Source organism: Neolamprologus multifasciatus, chromosome 9 (assembly GCF_963576455.1).
Source record: "Neolamprologus multifasciatus chromosome 9, fNeoMul1.2, whole genome shotgun sequence".
Classification (NCBI taxonomy): domain Eukaryota; kingdom Metazoa; phylum Chordata; class Actinopteri; order Cichliformes; family Cichlidae; genus Neolamprologus; species Neolamprologus multifasciatus.
The window spans coordinates 26,238,811-26,258,884 of NC_140447.1; the positions used below are offsets into that span (position 1 = coordinate 26,238,811).

A 20,074-nucleotide genomic window follows, 5' to 3' on the forward strand; every position below is an offset into this window, starting at 1 on the left:
ATGTATTCAGATAAGCAAACTAAGATGTCAACATTGGCACTGGTTATTTAACTACTGTGCATTCACCTTGTGGCTAGTTTGCCAGTTTAAAATGCGCTGCCATCCAATCTCCTAAATGGAATTGCACGATATTCCAGCACAAATGCAATTGGAGGAGGTTCTGCAGCATAATAATTTACTATAATGCCCCTTAAAATAGTACTGAACTTTGTTAGGTCAAACATCATCTTCAGGTGCATTGTACATACTCTGGGGAAACTTGGGCGGGTTGTCATTGACATCTGTCAGTGTGATGTTGATGGTGGTGGAACCAGAGAGGCCTCCAACTTGACCTGCCATGTCTTTGGCTTGGATGACAACAGTGTAATGTTCCCTGGCTTCTCGATCCATGTTAGCTAAGGCAGTCCTGATGATTCCTGTGCAACATTTGAGAGGGAAAAAAAATAAACACAAAACATAAACTAGGTTAATAACTTTGCAGTTAAAAACGAATAAATAAAAAACATGTTATCTAGAGAACAGACAGAATATACTTTTTTCACTGTTACATTGCTATATTTTTTTCTTACCAACACCTCTTTACCACTGACACAGCGCTGTGTCACTCTTCTTCTTAAAGGCTAACACTATAATACTGTGCCTCTTTATCTTTGATTTTCCTCAGCTTTTCCTTAATATTCATTATATTATAAGAAATGACTATGCAACCTTGGATTAAGGCAGAATGAAACGTTCTAGGGGACCTAATTTGTAACATTTATTACTACAATAACACAGCAAACACTGCCATGAACTTTCACAATGCTAACTCGGTGATATATGACCGGAACTCTTCCCACTATTAGAAACTGTACACAGGTGAATCACAGCACAATAACAAGCTAAAAAGATGGAAGCAGTATTAGCTTCCTGTGTTGCCATTAGTAGGTGATTTATTGAATGTAATAGGTTCATGGGAATGTGTTTGTGTGTGTGCGTGTGTGTTTGTCTGCAACTGTATCTTATTTGTTAGTCTATATAGCTTTGTGTACGTGTATGTCTACATCTGTGCTCGGGGCTTAATTCGCCATCTTTGTTCCTGAAACCACAGCAGCACATGGAGCCTGATCTAATATGTTCTGTTACGTGAGCGTTGATTGTAAATTGTGCTTTTCCCCACAGCAGAGACCCTCTGGCAACCACTGAACTCGTGTTCTTTTGAACTTCTGAACCCTGCCATAATTCACAGGGGCTGTCCCGGTGCAGTGCAGTGACACCTGCGGGTTGGTGTTGATCACAGGGTGAAATCCACACTGCTGCTGTCGATTCCTGATGTGATTCAACAATCAACAGGAGAGAATTAATCGAGGCATTTCTAAGGTCTCGGAAAAACCTAAACTGGCTTTTTACAGGTTTCCCATCAACTGTGTTTCATGATAAAATCACGTTTTTCTCATTGTTTGGCTATTTTATTCATTTTAATATGAAAATGCCCTGACATATGGGGGTTGTGTGTCCCACACCTGCTGCTTACATTCTACAAAAAATCAAATCAACTTCATGAGCCCATTTAAAAAACATCCCTTTTGTATCTTAATTTTGCTCTATTATAAGGTCACCTTCCTTACAGTTATCTTCAAACTTGAACTCACAAAAAAGAATTACAGTATTGTATTTCTATCATAGGAAGACTTAGTTTAGATATTATTATATTTGATGTAAAACACTTGCATTTGGACAATTTAACAGGGGTTAAATTGTGAGCAGTGGGATGGGGGCTGTGTCACAGTATAGTGAATTGTTTTCATTACTGGGTCAACTGTCTGTCTGTTGCCCACCCCTTTTTTTAATTCACAGAGTGGTTAGATCAATTTCATGCATCCAGCCGTGCCACTACTGCAAGCTGCTTTTAAGCAGCAAAACGAAACTATCTGCAATAATCCACTTGATATGGTAGAGGAAAAAATGTGATGATTCTCCAGGGGAAACAATATTTGGATTTAGCTGAAATTAAAAATCTAACTCTAGTGCCATTGGATTCATCCTGAGTGGGAGTTTTGTTCAGAATGATTTCACTGCAGAAACTGTGAGTCTGAAGCAGTGAAGCAATTTGCTATAGAGAGAGAGGGATGTAATAAGGCTACATAAGATCACAGTGGAAAGTCAGAATATTAAAATAATAAATGAAATTACTACTCCTGTGTTATGTTCATAAAATGCTCACAGCACCTATTGCAATATGGGGACAGTATAGATGCTGTTGCTGCAGGTGTGTGATGCTACAGCTCTTTAATGAAGTGGAGGAAAATACAGCATTTTACATTTGATTGTTCGCTGCTACACAATGTCTGAAAGCTGATTTTATACCGCTTTCTAAAAAGAGTGATGTTGACGTGTGAACGGGTGAAGAAGAAGCAGCTTAGGTGCTATTTGGATATCAGGAGAAGTTAATGTAATAATGTATAGTCACACAAAATGACTAAAAACAAACTCCAATCACAGACTGACTTATCATAGTCAGTTTTAAGGTTTACAGTTTTTGTGGCATTTTCTGTTGTGCCATACAAAGTATTAAAAATGCAGAATATATCACACTTTCACAAAAACGTGTCATTAATATGAAGGGTAAACCTTGATCCTGGTTAGGGGCCAAGTAAGTTATCACCATCTGATTTGTGTTCTAAACTCAGCATTTTAAAAAAATCGAGTTAAGTGAATTAAGGCAGGGCTATGACTTCCACAATCCCCCAAAAGAGGCAGCTATATACCTGAGTTATACGATGGGCCATTTTCCTCTTTCTTTTCTCCTGGACTATAGGCAGAAACTAATCCACTTGACTCAGGCTGAATAATCATTAAAAGTGGGTCAAGGAGTAAGGCAGCCAATAGTATTAAGATCCAGGGGATCTTAGGTTAAACATCACCTGTCACACAGAGCAGTGGCTGAAGTCCCACAGAGTGCTAGTGAATTGGGATTCATTAGTAGTGAATCAACAAAAGCCTTGCCACACTTTAAATATCAAGACCAGAGTGGACAAGTACTATCTAAATATAAAGGCAGGCTTTATGAGGAAAAGGAATTTACTAAAAAAGGCATCCAGGATTTCCCCCAATGTGACTGTGTAATCTTAATGCAAGCTTTAACCTCCTAGGACCTGGCGTCCACATATGTGGACATCACATGTTGCTATGTCTAGACCAAAATAATACATTTTGCTCCACAAGGGCCTGGTATCCAGTTACGAGGACATTATACTGCCACTGTTCTACTGAAATTTAAAACGAACGTCCTCCTATGTGGATCTCATTTCTCTCAGAAACAAAAATCAGGTAAAAAAAAAAATCTGGAAATTCTTTGTTTTTACATTCATCAGGTCCCAACGTGCCCAAATATCAAAGAGAAATTAAAAATCCATGCCATGAAAGAGTTCGGGCCTTAGAAGGTTAAATATGTAAACTTAAACCATGAGCTGTGAATATAACTCTTACCACTCTTTATAAACTCTGACCTATGGATTCCTCTTGTTCACATTTGCCTCATGGCTCATTCTTACAGATTTTCTATAAAGAGGCCAGGGTCACTATAGTCTTTTTAATAGACTATAATAATAATTATTATTATTTTTTAAAAGTCACAATATTGGACTCAAACTCAGGCCTCAGAGAAACATGGGTGGTTAATGCGAAACAAAGTAAACCTACATTTAAGCAGTTTTTTGGTGACATGCTTTCAAGCATAATAATAATGGATTGCACTTATATAGCGCTTTTCGAGACCCCCAAAGCGCTTTACAATTCCGCTATTCAGTCACTCTCACATTCACACAATGGTGGAGGCAGCTACAGTTGTAGCCACAGCTGCCCTGGGGCAGACTGACAGAAGCGAGGCTGCCATATCGCGTCATCGGCCCCTCTGGCCATCACCAGTAGGCGGTAGGTGAAGTGTCTTGCCCAAGGACACAACAACCAAGACAGACAGAGCTGGGAATCCAACCGTCAACCTTCCAGTTACAAGATGAGCTTCCCAACCCCCTGAACCATAGTCGCCCATGGTATTCTGCCAGATGCAGTCGTTGGAAGATGGCTGTGAAATTTAAACAATTCTCACGTTTCAACGTATGCCAAGAAAGAACACCCCATACCATTAAACTGCCAGTGTTGATTGATACACTGATTTATTGATACCCTATCATCTGATTATTGCAGCATAAATTAACACTCATTAGACCAGGCAACATTTTTCCAAACTTCTATTGTCCAACTTTGGCGAGCCTATGAGAATTTCCTGTGCTAAGCTAACAGGTTTGGACATATTTAGCATTCAGAAATGCTCTTCTGCATACCTTGGTTGTAATAAGTTGTTATTTGATTTACTCTTGACTTCCTATATGCCTGAAGCCAATCTCCTGTGACCTCAGGCATCAACATGGCATTTTGCCCAGCAAACTGCCACTAACTGGATGTTTTGTCTTTTTTGTCTTGCAGGTAAGTCCCAGTAGAACAGCAGTTTCAGGCCAGTCTGTCTGGCACCAACAACTATGTAACACTCAAAGTCACTTAAATCACATATCTGATGCTGGGTCATCTGGACCATACCTACATGCATCAGTGCATTGAGTTGTCACCATGTTACCAAGTGATTAGATATTTGAGTCAACGAGCAGTCATTGTACATAATTAATAACCATTCTATGGAATGTTTAAAATGGGCATATGTTTTATATTATTATTATTATAAAATAATAAAAAAGACATTAAATAATTAAATATAATAAGTAAGTAGTAGAAACACAATGTTTGTCTTTTAAGCCTTTCCAGGAGATGAAAATACTCCAGATTTTCATTGAAAAGCTTTCATTAGAGCACAAGCATTTTATTCTTGTCACAGTGTTCTTTTCAAATGCCAGATCTCAGCATGGCTCTGCTACTTTTCTTAGTTTTAAAACTAATCAAAGTGCTTGCAGCCATTTTCATGTAATGATGCGAGCTTTGCAAACTCTATTGGAAGGCCTTTGTTATTAACTGCAGTCTTGGCATTACTTAACCTGGGGTCCTTGAGACACACAGACCTTGGCAAGTGGCCATGCTTTCCATTAAAACCACACCAAGACAGACGATCTGACCTTTCAAGTCTCTTATTACCCCTTTACTCATGAGGGTGCATCGCTCCTCAGCAATATTTCACGGCAGTGGTTTTAGGAACAATGAGCAAACACGAAAGTATGAGGTTTTTCTTCTTTATCTATGGGAATTCCACCGGTATTCGCAATAATGAGGATGGACAACTATCAGACATTTAAAATCAAACACGCAAATGACATAACACCTCCTGCAATGTGTGACTGTGACAGGTTGAAGGACTACTGCATATAAAACTGTTCAGTTAATACAAATTCATATCAGTTGATATAAGGACGAAAATAATGTAAATATGGTAAGAAAATGGTTAAGAGTTTATTATTTTTCATGTTATATTAATGGCTTTCATGTTACTTAAGAGAACTACAATCTATACATCAGTGATCGGCTAGTAAGCCTTTTCTGGGATCGATTAGTAGTGTCTCTATTCTCCACTAGGGGGCTTTCGCCCGTTCTCCTCACTGCAATAAACTACTGCATGAGAGACGCAAGTCATAATCACTCTCGTGATTCTTTTCCCCCTGTTTTCAGGTAAAAGTGTTTAAAAGATATATTTCCAATGTGTACACTGTTAAGATATTTAAGAGGTAACCCTTCATTGTTTTGTAAGCGTTAGAAGCATTATATTACAGTTTTGTGCACATATACGTGGCGGTTTTGAGCCTCAGTTTTGTACAGTGTAATGGCCATTAAGATAACTGCAGGTGCTAAAAACGCCGCTATTGTCAGCCATTTTGTCAGGAAACCTGCTCAAGTATATGTATAGTAAGCACTTTAGTATTTCGGTTTATTATTTAGTGTTTTTCTTCCACCATGTGACATTTAGCAATACAGAATGTGAAACGTTTCTGCTCATTTTCACTGCAATAAACTACTGCGTGAGAGACGCAAGTCATAATCACTCTCGTGATTCTTTTCCCCCTGTTTTCAGGGGTGTAACATGACCGTTCTTTCACAGCTGTTGCAATGCATTTATTGTAGTAATGTCCAATCAGCGAACTGCATTCGGTATTAAATAAAAGTTCTTTAACAATACAGAAAAGGCGATGAGGGTATTCTTCAGAAAGTGCAAGTACCGGAAAGGTATGTCAGTACTTTGACACAAAGATCGCACCCCTGAACTCCCTATCCTGACCATTTCTGAGCTGTAATACCTCAGAAAGTCTCTGCTAAATCTCAGTGGAGCTCGTCAGTTAATTTAGAAAATAATTGAGAAAGAGCTGACTTCCTTCAACCTAGGCCCATTTGACACAGTGAGGTGGTTAGCCTTTTCCTCAACCTCCCCAGTCTATTAGAGTTGATACCATCATACTATCCACCTCTTTGTCTGGCTGGAAACTTCTAAAGGAGGACAATCTCCTGGGTGAACAAAAAGGATTATAGGAGATTACTAAAGCGCTCTTCAATCTCCAGCTTCAGGAATCTTGGTTTTTTGCCCTTCCAATACGATGTTATCCCTGTGTGTCTGAACTCGAAGAGCATTTCCCGGAAAAAAAAAAGGTAGATAGCTTCAGCAAAAGCCGCTTGAATAATCAAAGATATCGCACAAAAACACGGCTTCTTGTTACTTGACAAACTTTTCTCTCTGTTTATATATCAGTCCATCTATCTAACTGTGAAAAACTGATTGGGCAGCTCAAGCCTATATCACAAATGACTTTCCCTGATTCAAGAGGTAAGACTTAATCCATTAACGGTGAAAATGTCTTGATCTGTGTCAGCTCCATCAGTAAACTCGAACAGTCACAAATCCCAGATCAGCAGAGAAATTAGCCTATTTAAGATGCAAAGGGGACTTAGTGGGCCTGTACTTTGGTTTGTCTTTCTCTCTCTGTGTGTGCGTGTATGTGTGTGTGTGTGTGTGAGGGGAAATATAAAAGTGAAGAAGTGTTAAGGGGCAAGACTCAAAAGGAACCACTTTGATGTCTCTGTGACAGATGCACTGTAGTAAAAACAGGAGTTGCAACCCAACCACAGCATTAAAAGGATAAATGCTGTCACCATCTTTTGCTGACTTTTTGCTTACTAAATTTGCTGGCTTGCAGTTTTGTGATTTCCAAACCACGCAATCAAGCAAATCCATTGCAGTGAATGTTCTTAACAGAGTTAGCAAGTCGCTAAGCTTCCCACATAAGACTATCAATATTTCTTAAAAAGTTCAACAGCACTCGGATAAAAAGGGACAGAGCCATCACAGAGAAATATGTGTCAGATGCACAGCCATGCAGCATTTTGGACTCTTTCTCTGCAGTGATTAACATTCACTCAGCAGAAAGCGGTTCAGTCTGTCTGTCTAATTCTCTGTTGTCCTTGTGCTTCATCTCTTCTGTTTGACCCAAATCCCCAGACAAGTCACAACAAACGCAGCAGGTAGGGGTTTCCAGGTCCTTCCTCAAAGAGCACCTTGACATGATTTGTGACTCGTATTGGAAACTTTTAACCGCCAAATGTTTTTAAAATGCTAGTTTTACAGATGTCCATATAATGCATCACTTCTGTAAATGTTATCTAACTCTATAGCCTTCGGTAGATAGTCCAGTGTCGAGGCTGGAATTAAGATAAAACATCTAGCCTGCCTTTGCTCAAGGGTAAAATCCACTTACCGGCAACTGTAAAGTTCAGTTATTAATATGGTACTCTCCAGAAAAAGTGTAGGCGACAAGCAGAGACAGCATGAAAGCTGCTGCAGTTTGAAGTGGAAAAGAGGAAAGAAGAAAATAATAAGAATAATCCAGTGAATTGGTGAGTTTAAAAGTGCCGGTCGACAATTTGCATGTTTCCCCTGCAGAAGTTGTAGTCGTCTAATTTACCTCTTGGCAACAATTCAATATGTTTAGAAAAATGTCAAATATCAAAGCACTTCTTTTTTGTTAAATCCATTTCTAGGAAAATGCTATAAATAAGTCCATGCACAAAAAAAAAAATAAAATTGCATTGTTTTAAGAGTGTTGAAGTTAGCAACACACGGGGTAATCACTGATAAGCTTGTGTACACTTCTAGAATATGTGATGCTGTTGTGGCGTGCAGCTGCAGAGTCTCCGTGCATCAATTTCTGACAAGTGAATAACATAACACACCTCTAAATCACATTTGCTTTGTATAATACCAGGGACACCGTGTACATCTGGCTCTGCATAAATACTATTTACATTATTCGCACATTTATTGGCAAAGTTTAAGCTAGCATGCAATCATATTTCTAGCAGCAGTCTGTTTAAAATACACATTTGCTAGCAATGTCAGTGTTACTTTAATATACATACATATACGTCTTTTGATTATCTGTGAAATTGTTGTTTAAGACAATTCATAACATGTCTTGTTAATAATAATAATAATGTTAAAATCATGACAGTGTCCACGGGCTAATTCCGTCATTACCTTTTTTCTTTTTCTGCTTTAGCAATCTCCTCTTTACTTACTCTTTTATTAAACCGGTATCACCGTAATTAATTATACCAGTAAGACAGACTGTCGGGCACCTTTAACCATTAAATCTGGTTCTCCTGTTCTGATTCTTCAAGCTTAGAAGGACTTAATGAGCTTTATCCAGATGTCAGATCCTAAATATTACACATACTGGTGAATTGAAATGGTTGTGATAGAAATATTATTCTGTCAAACACTGTCATTATCTGCACTGACAAATCAGAGTATTTAAATTGCACATCATATCGCTAGAGTAGGCAAAAACCCTATTATGTTATATACAGTATGTGCCTGCATACAAATTTACTATTTTCTATGCAACATGGGAAAAATTATAAATGAAAATGAATTCTGTGGCCTCATTTCTGCACACACTGCCCCCTCTGGCCTTCCATCATTACCAGTTGTATCAGTATTATTTATAGGCAAATTTACAACCTAGGAACTGTTCATTCTTTTACTTGAAGTACACTCTCTTCTGTTTCTGCACTGCAGAGACTGTGGACCATATTTAGCTCCTTTTGTCAGGGTAAGTCCCAGCACAAAGGAACCTTTGAGTGACCCAAATGTACGGGCGCTTCAGCACATCTGTCTCATCAGTCTGTGACTGACCTTGAAATGCAGTGTAAAACAGAATTGGACCACGGTTAGGTAAATATCTCAGATGTTTATTTGTGTTTTAATATCTGGTATGTACGAAACTCTAGAAAGAACAAAACATCAGTTTGACACCACGTCCTTCACCAAATGCTTTGATATCTAGCTTATACTGGTTTCTTGATACAAATGTTTTATGTGTTGTATCCACAATTTTAAATGCATCACACTCTTAGAATCAGTGCTATGTCCTATAGCTACAGCTATAGGATTAAAAAGGTTAAAGAAAGCCTTTTTTCATATTATAACTATGTGTGTTAACCTTTTTAAAAATGGTGAAGTAACAAACATGAATGTCAAGCTTGTCAAGCTTGACTGTTTCAGGAAGTGTTTAAAGCTTTATGGGATGTTATAAATTAAGCTAACACTTAATTTGCAGTTAGCACTGCGACAGACGGGCAACTTGTCCGAAGTGTACCCCGCCTCTCCCCCTCTGGTAGCTGGGATAGGCTCCAGCCCCTCCGTGACCCTAATAAGGTTAGGCGGAAACAAATGGATGGACTTAATTTGCAAATTAGATCAAGTAATCCTTTTTGAATAGCTGACAGATTTCTTTTTTCACTCGAAAATCTTACATTAACTAAACAATACATCCAGGAATGGTTTGTTTGTTTGTTATTTGAGGGTTTTTTGGGAAATCCGAGTCCCAAAATATAAATGTTTTGGCAGTATATACATGATATTTCTGATTACTGAAAGGCATAAAGTACCCCACAGCAACAACCGCAGGTGCCCTTTAGTTTGATCAGGGACATTAAGGTAAAGTAATTTTATTTAATCAGACAGCTGCAAGGCATTAAAAATTACTTAATTGAATACACAAATGCTTCAGGAGCTGAAACAACAATTTTGCTAAGACAACCTGTAATGTCAGCATTTTGAAAAGAGTAATGCACTGTAATTGTGGTCAATTTAGCATTTAACACAATTCATCCATCTCATAACACAAGTAGGGTTGGGATGATACTGTTAAAACCACTGTGCTCGGGAGAAAGCACAGGTCAAACTGTTCACTTTGTTTCTTAGTGAGGATTTGGGTCAAGTCTGAGACAATCCTTTGGGTATTCCCTCAATGCCATATGTGCAGGCCAAATGCTATTATTCCCCTGTCCTTAAGTGATCTTTCTGTCTACCTCATGAGTCTTGTAAAATCTATCACTGCTGTATCAGCCCACCAGACCAAGGTCAAATGGGAAGAGGTGCGTGTGTGTATGTGTGTGTCTGTTTGTCTTTGTCTGTATGTTCTTGTAATCTTGCTACTAATATGTGTGTTTAAGCATAGTGGGAGCCAGGTACATGAGGCTAGGAGAGGGTGTAAGCAATCGAATGCACTGTGAGACAGATGCAGAAGCAGCTTCATTTCCCCATTGTGGCACTCAAACGTGGCAGCATGCCAACTCCAACAGCTTTAAGACTTGGACTTGGCATATTAAAGACCACATGCAAGAGTAACCTGCACATTTTCCCCTGACCGCTGAAGGCCCTTGTCCTAATTTGAGGGAGGCGTGCGGTTTGCTAGTGGCAAAATCAAAAGCCAACTCGTATAAATTAATACGTGTAGGTGGAACAGCGCAGAGTGTGCAGCTGGAAAAGCCTTCGATCGCATCCCCACCTCCTCCTCTGCAGCCCATGCTGAATTACAATGAAGACAAGATGCCTAGTCAGCTCAAGCAAAACAAGCCATCTGATGTGTCAAAAACACTCTGCATATGGAAAAAGGAAAAGGAAATCACTGGTGATTAATCATTGTTATGCCTCCAAGCTGGCGGCAATCGTGCCCAAAGAGAGCTTTTTTTTTGTGCGTTTGTCCATTCATATGTTGATCTGTACATCCCATTTTTGTGAACATGTTTTCTCAGGAATGGCTAAGAGAAAATCCTTATGCTTATGCCCATGTGGACTCGAGGGTGAACTAATTATGGGTAAAGTTCACTGTGATCCCATCAAATGTTATTTTGGTGGCAAATAATGTCACAATTTTACAAAAGCTGTGACAAAATTTCAAAATCGCAAAAGTTAGTCCTGTAGACATGTGAATTTAAAGTGCCAGTGTCTATCTGGCAGAGGCATACCATTAAAAACGTGACTTAAATACAAAGCTACAAATCCAGTAGCTGGGAGGATAAAATATGCTACATTGCACGAGAGAGCCAATTTTCATTCAAAAATCGGCATTGCTTCTGAATCACCACACCCTTGTGAAATTGCTCCATCAATCCCCACTGCCTTTTCCCTCAAGGCAAATCCAAAATATTCAGCAATTTATTTGTGTTGCTAATTCAGCAAAGAATTCATGTTTTACATGGGCGGTATGGTCTCAAAGGGACCAATACTTGTTCCAGACAGCAATGAATCAATTCCTACAAGTAGAGTGTTGTTCATGTTAACCAACAGCAGCAGGAGCAACAGAGGCAAGCGTGCAAAACGTCAGACATGTATGCACATGCACAGTCCTCTGTGCTTTTTTACATTATATAAAAGTTATATATGTCTTGCACTTTAGATGCTTTATTAACATTTAATAGATTCTATTAGCCTCCCTGGACAAAAAATAGATTTTGAAAAACACTGAGCGCTGCCTGCTGTGCGGCCCCCGCCAACCCCTTTCAAAAAAGGTAAGGAACAATGGCTTCTGGAGGCATCTCAACAAATGCCTCCTTTGACCCCTGAGGAGTCAGTTATTGCTCACAAAAAGTGGATCGCATGCTCAACAATACAGCAGTTGCACTGTATGAGCAGTCCATAACTCTGCTGTGGCTGCTTTAGCTTTTACGATATGAGACGTGCTGCAATAACAGAACAGGATGTTCCACTGTGAGAAGCAAAGACTTCACAGCGTGACGCACACATCATTTTAGGAGATCGACATCAAAGTTATACCTCCCATTTATAACTCATTGTTACCATGCTTTCAAGAGCACGGATGTATTATTTTACCAAGCATGCAGTTATGCCATACCTGTTTTGGGGTCAACAGAGAAATATGGCTGTCCTTGTAGGATACTGTAGACTATTCTGGCACTGTTTCCATAGGTGGGGTCGTCCGCATCGGTTGCTGTGACTTGCAACACAGATGTGCCTTAAAAAACAAACAAACAAACAAACAAACAAACAAAAACCCAGCACATTAGTCTTGTTGTTTCTTTAAAAGGTTTACAAATGTTAATGCAATTATGAGTTATGGCTACTTTCAGCTGCTTCTTTGCCACAAGACGTCACCACAGCGAGCAGCTCCACATGTTTGATTTGGCAGGTTTATCCTTGATGACCTTCCTGCCACAACCCAAGCTATAACTGTGCAATTGTTTTTTTTTAACAAATAGATTCATGTAAAAAAAATAATTTCCACGCAAAAAAATAATAATAGGAATTTGAATATGCGATAACGGTGCTAGACTCAGAATGATATTTAAAATGCTGGGCATCTCTTAACTTATCCAATGAGCTGAGGTGCAACTAAAACTACATTTCATATTAACAGCTGCCCTCTGCGCAAAACCATCTTTCTAAAAAAAAAAAAAAAAATTCTGAACTATTGTTGCAATAAATAAAGAAATGAAACGAAATTTGCCTGCAGAATGTCATGAGCTATGTCATGTCATGTAAAAAGATCATTTGTGTTTCCGATTATGCTTGAATGGGAAAAATTGATTTTTTTTTTTGTTATTTAGAAATTAAACACTTGGAGTGTTACTCATTACAAGGTTCATTAACTCATTATAATTACTTGATGAGTAGACTGTAATTGGACTACAGGCTACAACATTATATATGTACATGTATGTGTATTTAGACGTAGATCTAGAGGCATGCAGATAGATCAAGTATGAATATGTTAAGGCCTTCTGGACACTTGCTTTCTTGTGCTCCTTAGAGAATTAAACTATATTAAACAAGAAAACTGAAAAAGGGAAACTCACTCTACTGTGTCCCACCAAATATGATTTGTTTTTTCCTGGGAATCCTGCCGGAGCAGAGGAAAATGCCAGCCATAATGAAGCGTGTACCTCACAGTATGCTTGTGTACTCTCAGCCTCGCAGCGGAAATTGTGCCGGGAATTATTTGGACTTCATCACCTCTGGGACTGCTCTGGAAACTCAACTGGTTCTAAATCATCTGTCAATTAAAACTTATTAGAACATGATTTAACTGACAGACCTTAGCTTGTTCCGTGTTACAGGCAAAAGCAACGTCTCTATAAATCGTAGCAGAAACGACAAAACAGCTTTACTCTGCTTTCTATTTGGTGTTTGCGTGTATGTGTGTGGGTATTGTTTTGCTGTAATATCCCAGTAGAGACTTTAAACTGACTGCAAACGGAGCCATGCAGACTGGATCAGACTGCGTTTTCTGAGGGTAAAGACTTCATTTCAGGATTACGTTTAGAAATAATGTTCAGGTTAGACTCTAATTTATGATGGTTAAGGTAGGGTTAAGGGGCTAAAGGCTGCATTATATGAGTGAGTGTCCCCACAGGGATAGCATATATAATGTTTTTGTGTGTACGGCTGCTGGAAGAGGAGGTAACGGGTTCGTGTTGACGCATATTCTGGATGATAATGCACTCATTATGCTGCCCTAATACACTGTACAGTGTGCTTGGCCTCGCTCACAACGCACTTCAACTCAAGTGTTCAAGTACTCAGTGTATATATGTACCGTATATTTACAGTTATTAACTTGATGAGTTCTACATTAAAAGGTCTGATTGTACTCAGCAGAAAATAAACACTTAAATCTCATTTCTAAAAGAACAGAGAAGTTAAATGGAAATCAGTTTTTCAGGACTTTTAAGGTCACTGTACCTTCATTTCATGTTGCAGTCTTCCTAGGGATTAACACTTTTACATCACAAATAGCTGGTGGCTGCTTGAACATCATGTCTTACACAACCACTTGAACTAAAGTGGAGGCTGGAAACTTTTACCAGCTGAACTATGGAGAACATTGCTTAACCTAAACCCTGTTTACAATTTTTACATCTAATTTCATTACCTTATTGTCAATGGAAAATTGTACTTAGTAGTCAGTATAATCTTTTAATGATACAAGTTTGAATATGGGGCAGCACGGTGGCACGGTGGTTAGCACTGTTGCCGCGCAGCAAGAAGGTCCTGAGTTCAATTCCACCATCAGGCCGGGGTCTTTCTGTGTGGAGTTTGCATGTTCTCCCCGTGTTTGCGTGGGTTCTTTCCGGGTACTCCGGCTTCCTCCCACCGTCCAAAGACATGCAGCTTGTGGGGATAGGTTAATTGGATAATCCAAATTGCCACTAGGTGTGAATGTGCGAGTGAATGACAGTGCGAATGGTTGTCTGTCCTTGTGTGTTGGCCCTGCGACAGACTGGCGACCTGTCCAGGGTGTACCCCACCTCTCGCCCTATGACAGCTGGGATAGGCTCCAGCGCCCCCCGCGACCCTGAAAAGGATAAGCGGAAGCGAATTGAATTGAATATGGTAGAATACTGCATGTAATCATTTGTGTTTAGAAGTATATAGTTGGTGGCATATTGAAAGAATGTCTCATCCTAGGAGGTCTGTAACATTCCAGGGTGTTCTGGCGTTCACCCCCACATCCTAGGAGTATGGGAGAGGTCGTACCTTGTCTTATTGTTTTACGGTAGGATTAACGTAGTTATATCTGTTTTAGTCTAAGTGCTTTTTGTTTAGGGAAGCCATTTATGGGGTCACACTCTGCCCCCTGCCCCCCCCCCCCTCCACACACACACGTACACCTCCACATTTCAATGTACGGAACAAACGCTCACTGAAGCATATAAATAAAGACCAGGGCAGTCCTCAGTGCTTAGTCTCTGAGCCTCACTCTTGGTGTGTGAGTTCTGGAGGCTGCCCTTGCTAGCAAGAAAATCTGTGTGTTTCTCCTCTCTGATTCTCTGCTGAAGAAGTGTTTTAGAATATATCTCTTAACACTTATTTAAAGATTTTAGCAATATTGTTGTCATACGAGACAACATACATTAACTTTAAAGGGATAAAGGCTTGTCTGACTGTGAAACTGGATAATGAGGTTACCAGTAGATTATTCTCACAACCTGAGTCACGTCTCTTGTGTTTGCTTCTTTCCTAGTTTGGGATAAATTGATTTGAAATGTGAAAGTAAAAACAACATGTGCTACAAGTACATTAGAACAAAATGTATCTGTGCTTTCTGATAGATAGCAGCATCTACTGGAAATAGCAAGAGATTAAAAAAAATAAGTCAAATGCGTGCAACCATTACATTTTATTATGCTCATTAAGAGTTTAAGACTTACCTGATTGTGAGATTCTGCTTAACATTCTTATCAATAACATTTATATTCCCAATAACACTCATTTAATCTAAACTATTCATTTAAACAGGGGGCTATCCAAGCCTTTGGGTTTTGAAACCACTAACTTTTCCCTTTAAAGAAAAGAGCAACTATAACTCCATCTCAAGTGGGAAAGATAAAGCAGGAAATTGATACTCCTTTCATCTTGTACTCAAAATATAACTGTTCAATTAAATAAAAGGAATGAAACAGTTGGACAACCTGGAGCCCAACTGATCAATTTAGACAGGAAAAAGAACATCACAACCAATTAGTTGCTATACTCCAAGACAGCCCTTTCCCACACTTGGGAGCTCCGGTATTGACAAATGCAGGGGGATTAGTGCTTTAGAGTGTGATGACAGTTGATTGTTACAGCCGATTTGATGCTGCAGATGCCAAACCAAAGAGGAATTACTTTAATGGACATGAGCAAAAGAGGGGGTGGGGGGTGGGGGGGGGGGAAAAGGCTAATTATTTTCCTCTTCACAGTCCTTGATTTCCTCCCTTGGGTCGTCAATGGTGATTGATTCTTATTGTGTAACCGATGACGAAGTTTGCAGCGAACATGGAAACTTTAGAATAAGAAGTCTTGTTAGAGCTAAACTAAGGATGCCGATACAGAAATTAGTGCTGTTTTCATTAACCTATAATGAATTCATTTGTGCTGATGATTACAGCAGCTGCTGAATTTTTTAATCACGACCGTTTCATGTGGAGTTTAAGACGTGTAAGAGGAAGACTCTCCCTTTAATGTACCTAAAACTGGACCCAAAAACCTAATGATAGTCTGTAAACAAGGTATCACAGCATACAGTGCTAAAGCACACTCTCAAAAGAGATTAAGGCATGCGCCTGACACTTCTGAGAAAGAAATATACTGACTAGAAATATATGTTCATGAGGCCTGCCATGAATAATCATGAACACAACCAGGAAGATATTGACTGTTTATAAAGAGGGAGCGTACAGGTCTGCTGGGGTTTGCATATTTAATTTCTTTTATCACATTTCCGTCTCGCTCCTGCACGGAGCTGATGAAGTTATTAATTTTCTGTTTAAAGAATTTTCCAGTAACTCAGGAGATTCCTTTAGACAGATGGATAGAAATGGAATGCTTTCAACAAACTGTCAGCGCCCAGAATTTACTATCACATTGCATACCGAGTAAAATTGCTCTGACAGCAGTTTGGCTACCATTTGGACAACCTACATATTTTGAAAGAGTGTTGTGAAATATTAGAGGAACGTTTTTGAGCTATTGTGTCGCGAGGCAGAATCCACTGGACTGAGAAAATGGTGGCTATTGTTCACACAACCTAAAAACAGAACAAGAGAGTAAAGAAATACAACATAGATGTTCGCCACAAGATGCTGTGCGTATGGGACGCTGTCTCGGTGGAGGTGGATAGAGGCTTTACTTTTCTCCGTGATATGGAAGACTTCACTGTCTCAATGGCGGGGATTGCTGCAGAGCCACTATTGAGTGCTTTGTAAAGACCTGCCCACCAGGGACGGAAACCATCGCAGCAACCAGAAAACAAAGATGAGAAAGAGGACTTTGCTGGCTTACAGAACATCAAACATTCTGGAGAACATTATCGCAGAGGACAAACCAGAATGCTGCACGGGGTAATGACATATTTGATAGTGGTTCTTCACACTTATATCTTTAAATCCATCTTGTTGGAGCTTTGGGTTGTACTTTAGTGTGTGAAGTCAAAGATCTAACTGTAATTTATTGTTTTGTTTTACGTTTCTTTTTCTTTTTTTAAGATGATGGATTAAAAAGGATTATAAACATGAAGAAGATTTGAAAAGCAACAAAAGTTTTTCATCTCTCAAACCATTCAAATGGAGGCTTACTACTATTGGCAATAGAGAACAATCACTTGAAGGTCCAGTATATTTTGAAGAGCTACTCACCCACTTCAGACATCTCAGGGACCGAAGCTACAAAGGGTCCATCTGGAAATTTGGGTGCATTGTCATTGATGTCTTGTACTTTGATGATGAATTCTGACTTTGGTTCCAGGGCCTCCTCTGTGTTACGGTCCAACGCTTGCGCATGGAGGACATAATGTGTTTTCCGTTCCCGATCCAAGCTCTTAGTGGCATGAATATCCCCTGTCACTTCATCGATGATAAATATAGTCCCAGCTCCTTCGCCGCTCAGAATGTACCTGACAGATCCATCACCTTTGTCTGAGTTTGAGTGAAGCTGGAATGAAAAACAAACAAAGTGTGTGTGAATATGGAGAAAAAAACAGTGCAAAGTCAAATTTCTTCTTAACAACTGCAAAATACCTGCAAGATAAAATTACTAAGGCGCACTTAAAGTCTGTTTTAAAGTCTGTTTTAAGCTTTTCTCATTTTAATTACAACTTCATCATGAGATTAATTGGAATATCTGCAGATTTTGGTCTTAGTAACATGAAGGCTTTGGAGTCTTGGAAATGATCTGTAGATAAACTGATAAAATACTGTTGAAAAATATTAAAATTAGTATTAGAATTGTAACATCTAACTTGAAAATCCTTTCTCTGGCTCATGCTAAAGTAATGCATCCTTGGAGATTGAAGTTTTGGGGGGACAATCCTTCCAAAGCTGCTCTTTTTTCTCACCAGGGGAGAGAAGAAGAGGAAACCAAGCCACTTATTAAGCCATAATTGTTACCAAAGGGGTTAAGATTTTTATCCCCACAGCTCAGCAGGCCGTTAGATATGAATAATATTTTACTATTTTACAGAATGTCAAAAGAAGGATACAATAGTATTAAGATTCAGATTTGAACAATTCAATTTTTTCATCTTTAAGCAATAAAAAAGCATCTGGTTTGAGGGAAGAATTAGTCTGTGGATACACATAGATGTAGGCATATATGCACTAAATAGATCATTTATATTAGTTGTAAAGACTAAATAGTAAGCAGCACAACACAAAAGGTGAAAGAACATAAACTCATACAAACTGATATTTTCAGTGGATCAGTGGAAAAGATTTATCACATTAACTAGTTTTAGCTGAGAAGTAATAAATCACAGTCACAGTTCTGTTCAATGACAATTAGCAGCATCTGTCATAGCACTAAATTTTCACAGTCACCAACAGTTCCTAACAGAGGACCACAGAAGGTAAATCATAGACACGCTAAAGAAAAAACATTTTAAAAAAATCAGTATTTATTAAAAAAAATGCAAACGCAGACAAAGAACAAGCTGGGACTCGTTTGACTCGTTTGATTTGCAGGGGTGCAGCAGCAGTGTTTTCAGGGAGACACAAGTCAAAGCCTTAGATGCCTAAACTAGTTTGTCAACAAATAACCTTCCCCACTGACATATCGAGTTTGGGCTCAGCGATATGAAACTTAAAAACACTGAATGCAATAAAGAATTTCCTCAGTGCTTTGTCAGCTTAAGAATATCAACCTTTTTGTCCTTGAGATGGATCAGACTCTCCCAAATTCAGTTTGACAAGGACCAAATGATGATAATGTACAGTATATGCAGTATTATAATACAAACCTAAGCCAAATAAGATAGAAAACCCTCTGCATAGCACACACTCTCAAACCACAGCAATTAGACCCATTTCCTAGATGAGATAAAGAAGCAGTAAGGCTCTCATAGAAACACTGGAGCAACATTACTGTGAAACAGTTGCTTTTGTATTAGCACAAGGCATTAATGAGAACTTTAAACCAATGGAACACAACTGGTATTTAGCTTTCTGGCTGTATCATTTTACAAAGTAAGAGTCACAAAGGCTTATACTGAAAATCCTTTGACAAAGAATTGTTTATTTCTATAAATAATTAAAGTGATTATTTTTAGTGTATATGAAAGTGTTGGTAATGTGCTATCAAGGATTCTTAATAAGTGGCCAGCCAGCAGCTTTGATTTTATTGTGGGGGGGAAGAAAAAGGACTGGTGCAGCGTCTGAATTAGGACACAGCTAAAATGTTTTGAAGTGCAGAACTGAAGACAAGACAGCCCATTTTCAAAGTAACCTAAATATAGTAGCAATTCATCTTACCATTCAATTCATTGAGCGCATTTAGGAGTGCACTCGTTAAGACTCATCATATTGTGTCTTTTTTGTGTTTGCTTTTTGCACCACAAGAAAAACTGTATAACCTCCCTGTAACATGCAATAGGACATGTGATGTTAAAGCGCTGCTCTATTTTCTATTTCACGTGAGTAAAAGAAAAGCTGAATTAGAATAGCAAAGGACACACAGTCTAAAATGTACAACCGTTATAGAACACACAGAGTTATTTAACATGTCCTCAGCGGCGGTCCTCTGGCCACATCTAATCAAAACCTGGACTAGCAAATAAATGACTAATTAGAAAGCTGCAGCTGATTGCAGCCTGACTCTTGATGAGAGCTGACTGTCCTTTCTGTGGTAAATATCAAGCCTGTAATTAGATAAGCAGTCAAAGATCCTGTTGAATTAGGTGGTTAATCAGCTTCTTGATTGTACTAATATGAACCTACAAAGCAAGAAATCAGGATGTGTCCACATAGTAGTGGACACAAGTTACTTTTCAGA

General features: G+C 38.9%; 1 protein-coding gene and 1 long non-coding RNA gene across 6 annotated transcripts in view; one reads left to right on the plus strand and one right to left on the minus strand.

Annotated features, from left to right (window-relative positions):
• The window catches only part of LOC146511680 (uncharacterized), a 302,155-nt gene that overhangs the window by 243,528 nt on the left and 38,553 nt on the right, over nt 1–20,074 (plus strand). The gene's annotated exons all lie outside the window — the stretch shown is intronic.
• Nucleotides 1–20,074, minus strand: part of LOC146511683 (cadherin-18) — a 198,378-nt gene that overhangs the window by 38,113 nt on the left and 140,191 nt on the right. For all 5 annotated transcript variants that reach the window (XM_085173055.1, XM_085173056.1, XM_085173057.1 and 2 more), the window contains exons 3-5: nt 17,446–17,740; nt 12,165–12,284; nt 249–416 (exon numbers count right to left, since the gene is read on the minus strand). In XM_085173055.1, coding sequence (XP_085029181.1) covers nt 249–416; nt 12,165–12,284; nt 17,446–17,740 — 583 coding nt within the window. The remainder of the gene's footprint in view (nt 1–248; nt 417–12,164; nt 12,285–17,445; nt 17,741–20,074) is intronic.